At 33.5% G+C, this 11265-nt stretch overlaps 1 protein-coding gene across 3 annotated transcripts in view; it reads right to left on the bottom strand.

Annotated features, from left to right (window-relative positions):
- Positions 1-253: 253 nt before the first annotated feature.
- STXBP5 (syntaxin binding protein 5) overlaps positions 254-11265 on the bottom strand; it is a 167975-nt gene continuing 156963 nt past the window's right edge. For all 3 annotated transcript variants that reach the window (XM_038526294.1, XM_038526295.1, XM_038526296.1), the window contains 2 exons: positions 7931-8151; positions 254-5954 (listed from right to left, as the gene is read on the bottom strand). In XM_038526294.1, the coding sequence (XP_038382222.1) occupies positions 5913-5954; positions 7931-8151 (263 nt within the window). In that variant the 3' untranslated portion in view covers positions 254-5912. The remainder of the gene's footprint in view (positions 5955-7930; positions 8152-11265) is intronic.

The raw sequence follows: 11265 nt of genomic DNA, 5'->3' as shown, positions 1-11265 counted from the left end.
GCCAAGAAGTGTTCATCTACAGTTAAGTGCCTCCAGTAGGGGATCTCACCCCACCCAATGAAGGGTAGGTGACTTTTACCAGAAAGCCCACCTACTTAAGAAAATTATTGTTCGTCTTACTTGAATTGACTTTATCTTTGCAAATGTAGGAATCTATTTTATCTATTATTTGCTTAGGTTAAACTAATGGGATTAATTCCACAATTCAGAGAAAAAATTAAAACAGATTTTCCAGAGAAAAGGGCTTGTTTAGTTTCAGGAGAGATTAGAGTATTTTATTTTGCCCAATCAGAGCCCTTCAGCATAAAGAGACATTCATATACATATATATGAACATTTTCCAGAAACATTATAATACATTTTTTTAAAATACCAGCTTAACGGTATTTATTTACAAAAATATTTCATTACCTAATTTTAAACCTTTTGCTGTGATGACATTTTGTAAAGTACAGGAATGCAAAATAACTACAAAGTTTAACACATTTTTAGTGTTTGCAATAGTGCTTTTTTTGTTTTTGTTTAAAATGAAACAGTACACAGAGATTTTTTTTTTAACCGTATTTAAAATGCATATTCCAGCAATTACCTTTGAGATAGTTACTGGACTGAGCAAAATTAAAAAAAAAAAGTGCAGCAACTGAAAACTGCCTGCAGGTTTAAGGTAGACACAAGCTAGAGCTCTATACCAAGCATGCTTGCCCCTGAAGTGGACAATGTTAGAAAAACTTATTCTTGCTCTTTTTAATATTGTTTTGGTAATGCATTTACAATGAACCAATAGTATAACTAGAAAAGAAATGTTTTTCTGGTTCTATCATGTTAAGCAGAGGTCACACCTAAAGTATCACAGTACCATTTATTTACAAAAAAAAAATTACAAAATTTAAAATATGATTTACTCTCTTTGCATTGCTTTCTACTGACATGTTGAGTCTGTTTTTAACTCCTCACATTGTCTTCAGTTGAAGCAAAGTTAGAACACAAAACACTTAGCAAAGTATATTTAAAAAAATGAAACTCCCAAATAGGAACCCATTGCCATTAGCCAATGTCCATTTAAAATGCCTGAGCCAAACAATCTACAATAAATTAATACTGACTTATTTACATCTCATACACTATAAAATTTTAATTTAAACTATGAGCCTCATTGCAAAATACCGGCAAAACTGACATTCATGGTTTTTCTGATGTAGAGTGCAATATGCAATAAAAAGAGCAATTACATGTAGCCCTGGACTACTGTACTCAATTTGTAAATGAATTATGCCTAGTGATTTAAGACTGTATTGATAACTGAAGAAAAAAAAACATGTTATAAGCCTGACAACTGGGAAGTTAATTCAGCTGAGAAAGGTAAAGTTTTCCCTTTAATTTTTGTTGTTGTTGTTATACCTATTTTCTGTCCACAGAACCTTTAAAACTTCTGTGGCAGTAGTAAGATCATTAATATTCACAGGAAAAATAATCCCCATAGCACTTTACAAGAAATTGATCAGTGATGAAAAGTGTGATTAACAAAAGCTGTAAACAAGTATCTTCACATTCATTTTCAAATGAAAAAAAAATCATTTGTGGGCTTAAATTTCAATCCAATAGAACACTCTAAAAGGGAAAAGAAAAAAAGGAGGACACTAAAGATAGAGAAGTGCTCTTTTTCAAAGTAAATACAGATTAAAAAGTCTAGGAATAGTGATCAAGTATCAAACTGATAAGGAACAAATTCTATAAACTACAAAATAAAAACCTTCATTGACAAAAATACATAAACTCTGTTTTCATTTTTGGAAATTTATTTTTAAAAAAGGTAGAAGAAAATACCTGGAAAACTATTTTAAATATATATATATATTTTAAAACAATAGTTAAGGTAGGCATCCGACAGCAAGCTGCAGCTATGAGAAAGACTTTGCAATTACTGTTGTGGGCATTTTCCCCAAAATAAAATTAATATTTGAAAATGCTCAATAGAGGGTTTTTTTTTTAACCATAGTAATGATTATCTTTCCTGTCAATGCGTGAAGACTTTTGAATAATGTATGATTCTTTAAAATTAATTGTATCTCGATATGAGATACCAGTATTTCTTATTATAAGCGTAAAACATAACTTTTTGTATGGATAATATACATACTTTTTAAGTACTTTGACTTAAACTTAACAAGTTCACCATTTTTAAAATTAAAGAGTACATTTATAAAAATTTCATTTTAAAATTAAAAGTATATTCTCTAGCAGTATGTATAAATATAACATGTTACTGTATGATCTTAAAACAAATCTGAAAGTGTTGCAATAATTTAAGACCTAGAACACTGAAACATACAGCAAATGATTTTACTATTTGTTTCCTTGAAAACTATATAAAGCCCTATTGAAGGTTTTAAGACTATGATCAGTTTAATTGTTTAAGGTGCAGCTAGCAGCATATTCATGATTTTGGTATGTTTTATACATATGCATCACTTAATTTTAACTGAGAAATGTGGATTAAATGATAATAAAAAGTTTTCATTACCTAAAAAAGTGCAGAAAAAATTCAAGTTTAAAGTTCAGTGCTCTTTATTTGCAAAAACAAATAAACAAAATCCCCAAAGTTAAAATGTAAAATAAATCTTTGCCACAAAAAATTTACCTTTGGATATAGCTTTTCTAATGTCATTGAGAAAATGCCTTCAGCAAAATATATATGGAATCTGGAACTCAGGGTAAAACTCTGCACTACTGTCTTCCTTTCCTCAGCTGTCTCCCTACCACCCCCTGTAACCTAAAAATGTGTAACACTTTCAGACTTGTTTATAACACTCACATACCTACAGGAAAGAACTTCAGAGAAACCTACAATTAAGAAGGTCTAAGCAAAAAAAAAAAAAAAGGTTCTTTCTTTACTATAAAGTACTGTACTTAAATTGTAATATACTACACGTAACATAGACAAGTAGCAGCATTTTTTTTCACATCCATAAAGAAAATCAAATTAAGAAGTCAGTCATAGCTCAGTGATATCTAGAACCATTTTTGGAAACACTTTGTACAATTGAAATGCAAACCCAGGGCATTAAGATGATGCAAAACTTCAAATGGATGTAATATACAGAATTTGTCAGAGTAGAAGATTTCAAATAACTTTTTAAGCAAATACATATGAATTTTATTTTGAAGAGTGAGCTGGATTTGCGGTACATATGGGGAAACAACTTCCTATTGACAAGCTGCTAATTAATGAATACTTCAATGATTTTAGAGCCAAGGACAAATGCAACAAAGAATAATGTCCTCAAGTGAGGATACGGAGGAAGCACACACATATCTTTCATTTTTCTAATATTTTCTATTTTTGACTTTTTTTTTTGGTTTGTTTTCCTGAAATCCTGGCTTGCTGGTGACTGTTACTTTTTGCACTTAAAAAGAAAAAAAAATAGAGATGTTATCTCTCAAATTACAATAAATTCCCTGGGTTAGTTATTACTGCAGACTCTCTTATCTACAGACTGAATCAAGTATAACTCGGAGAAGCTATTTCCTATTCTCAAAAATACTTTAAGCTTTCTAGTCTTAAGTGAGTTTCTAGGTTTGCTGTGCATAATCTGTAGATTAATTTAAAAACGAAATAAAGTAACTCAAAATATTGATTTAACATTTTCTTATAAAATCCATCTCGGATAAATGTATCTACTTCTATATTTGAAAATAATTACAAGATTAGTTCATTTTATATACAACAGGAAAAATGACCATAGAAATAAAGTTGATGTACAATTAACACAAAAAAACACAGCAAATTAAATAATTGGAGCCAATATGCCCTTCCACATAATAGGGAATCAACCAGTATACTATTTTACTGAATGCTTCTCAACTTCAAATCCGTAACTGTTGATTTTATTGATGACATTCTCAGAACTGTACCTTAAAAAAGGGCCTAATACTTCCTGACAGATCACGGAACAACATGTTTATTAGGTAACACAGGATACAAATTAAGCCATCTATAAACTGCTGTTCATCATATCGCTGACATTAACTAAACAGAAATATGTTATCCATAGGTATTTTCTACAAATTCAAAAACTTTTGAAAATGATTACTTTTAAAATATTTATTTTGGCTCTATCAATTATCTCTATCACATATATTTAGTCCCTCCCTAATAATGAATAATGATATTCAAAGTAAATTTTAATGTAAACTTTTGTATCCCATAGTGCACATTATAAAATGTAAACATAAAAGCATTATTAATGAAAAGAATAAAGAGGAACAGATGCATAACAGACTGCATGGAATTAGGGTGTTCTACATATACCTTTAATGATCATATGGAATAGAAAAAACCATCAAATTTGCTATCAATTTGTGCTCTGATTATCTCTTAATGAAGGAAGAAAACTGTTTTAAACAATTTTTTATAGAAGAAAATATTTAAATTTCATTACTATTAAATGTAATGCTTTTATTTTGCGCTTCCTTTGTTGCTCTAAGAACCACCAATAATAATCTCAGATGAGCCTGCATTATCAGATCACATACTTCCAGGTCTACGAAGTTATCTCTTCCCTGTCTGCAAAGCTATTCTAGGAACCAATCATTTATTGTCCACTGATGGTCTCATTTGCATTATACTCCAATACAGAAATAATTTAGTTACCAAAATGCACATATGTTCCTTTCCTTTTGGCTTTTTAAACCTTGAAAGGACATGTACAGATTTATAGTATATTTCTACAGAAAATATTTTGTAGGTCATCAGACTAGACTCTTATATAGATAATTATTGACAACAGATGCTTGTAATTTCCCATGCGACAGCATGTGCACTAAGATTTAATCGGCTCATCACCTGAGTGTACTGGAACTGTTAGCAAATAAAGGGCTTTTTAAAAAGGGAGCTGAGCATTTTACTGAAATAATGAAACTTTTTTTTTTTTAGCAATTTTAATTAAATAATGCAAAGGTACATTTGGTTAAACATTTTATAAAAATTCAAGCAAAATTAAAAACTTAGCCAATTTCAACATTTCTACAAATTTAACCTGTAACTATTTTGGTCAAATCCACCTTTAGCTGAATTAATGAGAACAAGGACAAGGGACATTGAAGTATTCTCCTCACCACAATGGAGGTTTTTCTCACTTTCCACACTGTATAGCCACTACATGGAAACTCCCAGAATGATGAGCGTTCAGTCATGCTCTACACTTTTCTTTTCAATGAAAAGTGATGTATCGCCTTGTTTTGCTTTTGACAAAATATGGACTAAACACAAGTATACAATAACAAGAATCCAAGAGTAGCCCATACACAAGTCAACTATGTGTATGTTTTTATTATTTAAAGCCCACCATTCAGCTTATCTGTCTAAAGATATGGTAACAAACAGTTTGTTTCTTTTTCACTAATGATACTGATGACCGTTCAGTTTAAGGGAGGGAAAGTCCAAGACAGCTGTTTGTTAATTCAGTCAATGACACAAACATAACTATTTCAGCTTCAGGACTTCTGACTTATTGCCTCTCCCTCAATGAGGTCAAACACTGATGGCAGATACAACAGCACAAAATCTTTTGGCATATGAAAGTTTAATACAGGAATGATCTAGGAATAGTCCTTGCTAGGTCTCCTCAACATCCCCCTTTGTTTCTTCATCCATAACATGTGACCTGCTTAGTTCCCAAGCTGTCAACCCACAGCTGCCACACACCATCTACTCCGCTGTGTGTGTGTGTGGACACTCCTCAGTTAAAGCCACATGACTGAGGTAAAACAGTGCATGATTGTGCTAGGAAAGAACAGTATCCAGTGATGAACATCCCTTTAACGTTGACTTTCCTAAAGTGAAATCAATAAAATAAAAAAGGAAAATTCTTTTTCCTTCTGGCTGAAGTTGGACTTAGTTGGATTTCTGGTTGTCAGAACTGGTACCACTTCTTATCTTTGTATTTCAACATCATCTAGAGGGGAGAAAACACACAAATGATGTTTTAAAAATGCCAGAACAATAATATTTATGTTATAGCTGAATTCTATATATTTCCCAAACATTATATCATTCTGAAACATATTATAGTGTTACTATATTGCTTACTTCAAATCACTTTATACTGAAAGCAATAAGTAAGACCTATTCCATTTAGAGAAAAAAAAGACCATACCTATGAAGAACTACAGCCCAGAAAGTCCTCTTATTTTTTTAGAGACATGACATTATCAAACTTTGGATCAGTATATTCTTTGGTGACCTAAGCTAATATCTTACAAATAAGGTACTTATCAGTTCTCTGATATGAACTAAAAACAATGGTTAAAGAACCTAGTGAATGAAAGGTTGAAAACTCCTCTTGTTGCCATCAAAAATGTACCGAGCACTTTCCTCTGAGGTAGGCACTGTATGGCATACCTTCCCTATATGAAATCATTTGGTCCTCACAGCTCTACAGGTTAGAGATTATTATTCTCCTCATCCTATAAATGAAGGAAATAAGGCTTATATGGGTTACCCAACGTAACACAAGGGTGAAACTGGGATTTGAGACCATGTGGTCTGATCCAAGAACCCACGAGCTTCATCACCTCAATATATTATCTTCAAAGACTCTCAAATATGGATCATAAACATAATTTGGTAGAAGTTTGAGCCTGAACTCTCTGCTAAATATTTAGTGTAGGGGTATATTCTGAAATTGGCTGAAGTGTTATATGCAATTAGAGATCACAATCACATACAGGGTTATGCCAACAAAATTCTTGACCAACGTCACTAGCCTATAACTGAGGTGTGTGTTAGCCAAGTACAAGGACTCACATAAGGATCTCCAAACCTCTTTGAAGCCCTGCACAAATTGCTCCCAAGTCAAGTGACCTCTTTCATGCATTCCAGGTGTCAGCATTCTTGAGCAACGAAAAGATGACTTTTGATTGAAAAATTTAAAGAGCTATTACTGACAGAGTAGGTGCTCAAATCTAAAAATAACCTTAATACGGTTTCTTCAGTTAACAAACTAAAAATGTCCTCAAGGGCTAGGCTAGGAACCAAGGGTGTAAAGTAGCCCAGTGTAAAGCATCACAGAGTGGCAGATCTATGTGTCAAAATGAAGATGTATATTCTATACCTAAGGGACTTTAAAGTCAGTTTGTGTAAGTGTTACTATGCTGGCCAACAAAGCTTATTTATAAGAAGGCCAGCTAGGGATCCTTTCTTTATAGCATATGTTTTAAGGTCCAACATGACTTCTGACTTCATCAAGATGAATTCATTGCAAAAATGCATTTCATTCATCCTCTGTATGAATTGGTCTACAAATAAAAATGTTTACCAATTTTAGCTATTTTAGATCAACCTAAAGAATCAAGAGAGGCAAATTATTTCCTTTTCCAGGAGTTAGTAGTAAAACCTGAAAACCCTGCATTTCCTAAAACTGTTGCAAAATCATTGGCTTTGTTTACAAAAAGCCTGAAGGTGAGCAGTTTCCTTCAAAATTTATAAACTTCAGTAAGAAACCAGACTACTGAAATATATTCTTGTAATGGCTCCCTCTGGTGGCAAATCTGGAACTTGCAAGTACAGAGGACAAATGAAAGTTCTTGTGTAGAAATACAATAGCTATTAAAAAAAAACAAAACCAAACATAAGAAAGAGTGAAAAGGATTCTAAGGGAAAGGAGGGAAACTGAGTGGGGAGAAATTAGAGAGGAAGACAAACCACGAGTGACTCCTAATCGTGGGAAACAAACAAAGGGTTGCGGAAGAGGAGAAGGGTTGGGGGATGGCGTGATTGGGTGACGGGCACTAAGAAGGGTGATGGGCACTAAGGAGGGCACTTGATGGCACTATACGTTGGCAAATTGAATTTAAATTAAAAAAAACTCAAACATTTTCATACTTGTTTTAACTAGGCTATTTTGTTTAAATATTTGTTTGATAGACATACCTCATGAGCGTGTTTAGAAAATGAATCTGCACTGGACAACATAGCTGCAGTTCTTTCTTCCAGATCACCAAGTTTCTGCCCTCTTTCATCTAGTGCCAGCCTGGCTCGTGCTAATTCACCAACAACTCCAGAGGCTGCTCCTTTCACACCTTCAATGCCGCCAGGGCCAGGAATATGCTGTGCAAGACTCCTTGATGCCTTTCCTGAGGATGATTCTCCAACTGAATGGATTTGATAAATGAAAGAGTAACTCAAGAAATGAAAATTTTATTAATATCCTCCTATATAACATTAAAACACAATTTTAAGGTTGAGTGACAATATAATTGTAATATTTATATAACTCATTTCATAATGTTTTTATATGATTTTAATAATTTTTAGTTTTTTAAACATGCAAAAACAGAAAAATAATATTAATTAATATTCTACTCTATATTAGTTTATATAACAAAATTTGTTTAAAAAAGGGGCTAGTAGGGATCCCTGGGTGGCGCAGCGGTTTGGCGCCTGCCTTTGGCCCAGGGCGCGATCCTGGAGACCCGGGATCGAATCCCACGTCGGGCTCCCGGTGCATGGAGCCTGCTTCTCCCTCTGCCTGTGTCTCTGCCTCTCTCTCCTCTCTGTGACTATCATAAATAAATAAAAATTAAAAAAAAAAAAAAAGGGGCTAGTAATTATTTGTTGCAATGAATAATGGGCATACTGATGCCAGTTTACAGAACAGTAAAAATTACTATTGGGTGTGCAAAACATTAAAGATAAATTAATTTAAACATAGGGATTTGATTTAGTTTATTTATTCCATGCTTTCTCATACTTGAAATACTATGCTTAGGCTTAGAAGTAAAGGAAAATGAAGAATTTATTCATTATTCTATTTTTGTGTCCATTAAGTTGTGGATATACTACATCCCTTTCTTTCCATTTCTTGTCACATAAAAATAGATCAATTTTTTCCTTCAAAAGATCTCAGGAATTCAACTGCTTCCTTTCCGTACATAATCCAGACCTTGATTACCTCAGAAGTCTTAACTTCTGTTAAAGATTGAGGTCCGATCTTCCCTTTTCCCTCATCATGCATTTCTCTCATTAGAAATATAATTCCCATACCATAAATTTGCCCCTGAATATGTTAGTAGCTTTTAGTTTATTCAGAAGGTTGTGCAACTATCATCACTAATTCCTGAACATTTTCTTAAAAACAAAACAATCCCATGCTAACTATTGGCAGTCACATCCCATTTCCCCCTCTTCTCAGTCCTTGTCAATCAATAATCTACTCTGTCTTTATACACTTTCCTATTCTGAACATTTCATATAAGTGGATTCATACAATCAATATGTGGCCCGTGTCTGGCTTTATTCACTTAAAATAATGTTGTTAAGGTTCAACCATGTTGTAGCATGCATCAGCACTTTATGCTTCTTTTTTCTTTAAATATTTTATTTATTCATTCATGAGACACAGAGAGAGAGCCAGAGACATAGGCAGAGGGAGAAGCACGCTCCCTGTGGGGAGCCCGATGTGGGACTTGATGCCAGGACCTTGCGATCACAACCTGAGCCAAAGGCAGACGCTCAACCACTGAGCCATCCAGGTGTCCTAGCACTTCATGCTTCCTGATGCCTGAATAATACAATATTCTGTTTATCAGCTCATCAGTTGTTTCTACCTTCTGGCTTTTATGAATAACGCTGCTATGAACATTTGTACAAGCTTTTGTGTGAATATGTGTTTTCAATTCTCTTGGGTATACCGAGGAGTGGAACTGTTGAGTCACATGATAACTTTATGCTTAACCTTTTGAGGAATTGCCAGTTTTCCAAAGAGGTTATGCCAGTTTTATATTTCCATCATCAATGTATGAGTTTCAATTTCTCCACATTCTTGCAAACATCTTTTTGACTACAGCCATTCTGGTGTGAAGTGGTATTTATTTGATTTGTACTTCCCTAATGAGAAATGATATTGTATCTTTTTTGCTGTGTTTATTGGCTATTTGTATATTTTGGAGAAATGACTATTCAAACCTTTTGCCCATTTAAAAACTGGGCTATTTGTCTTTATATTAAGTTGTAAGAGTTCTTTATATATTTTGCATACTGGACTCTTATCAGATTTTAGATATATCAAATATATGATTTATAATATTTTATGATAATCTGTGGTTTGTCTTCTCACTTTCTTTTTTTTTTTGTTTTTCTTTTTTTTTTAATTTATTTTTTATTGGTGTTCAATTTACTAACATACAGAATAACCCCCAGTGCCCGTCACCCATTCACTCCCACCCCCTGCCCTAGTTCGTTTCCCAGAGTTAGCAGTCTTTATATTCTGTCTCCCTTTCTGATATTGCCCACACATTTCTTCTCCCTTCCCTTATATTCCCTTTCACTATTATTTATATTCCCCAAATGAATGAGAACATATGTTTGTCCTTCTCCGACTGACTTACTTCACTCAGCATAATACCCTCCAGTTCCATCCACGTTGAAGCAAATGGTGGGTATTTGTCGTTTCTAATGGCTGAGTAATATTCCATTGTATACATAAACCACAGCTTCTTTATCCATTCATCTTTCGTTGGACACCGAGGCTCCTTCCACAGTTTGGCTATCGTGGCCATTGCTGCTATAAACATCGGGGTGCAGGTGTCCCGGCGTTTCACTGCATCTGTATCTTTGGGGTAAATCCCCAACAGTGCAATTGCTGGGTCGTAGGGCAGGTATATTTTTAACTCTTTGAGGAACCTCTTCTCACTTTCTTGATAGTGTTTTTAAATTTTATTGAAATACAATTATCTATTTTTTTCTTCAGTTGCTTGTGATTTAGGTATCATAACTAAGAAGCCACTCACTGTCTAATATAGGGTCACAGAGATTTATATCTATTTTCTTCTATGACTTTTATAGTCTTAGCGCTTACATTAAGGTCTTTGGTCCATTTTGAGTTAATTTCTGTGTATGGTGTGAGGTGAGAACACAACTTCATTCTTTTGCATGTGGATATCCAGTTGTCCCAACACTATCTGTTGAAAAAACTATTCTTTCACCTTTGAATTTTCTTAGCAGCCTTGCAGAAAATCAATTAACCATATATGTATGGACTTATTTCTAGATTCTTAATTCTATTCCATTGGTCTATGCATTTCTCCATATGCCAGTACGTACTACCTTGATGATTAACAGCCTTGTTGTAACTTCAGAAATGTAAAGATGTGAGTCCTCCATCATTTTCCTTTTTAAAAAAATTTTTGTATGTGTGGCTATTTTGGATTCTTTCCATTTTCATATAAATGTTAGGAGCAGTTTGTTTCTTTCTTCAAAAAAATAGC

This window comes from Canis lupus, chromosome 1, assembly GCF_011100685.1.
Source record: "Canis lupus familiaris isolate Mischka breed German Shepherd chromosome 1, alternate assembly UU_Cfam_GSD_1.0, whole genome shotgun sequence".
NCBI lineage: Eukaryota > Metazoa > Chordata > Mammalia > Carnivora > Canidae > Canis > Canis lupus.
This window is presented reverse-complemented; position numbering and strand designations above follow the sequence as displayed.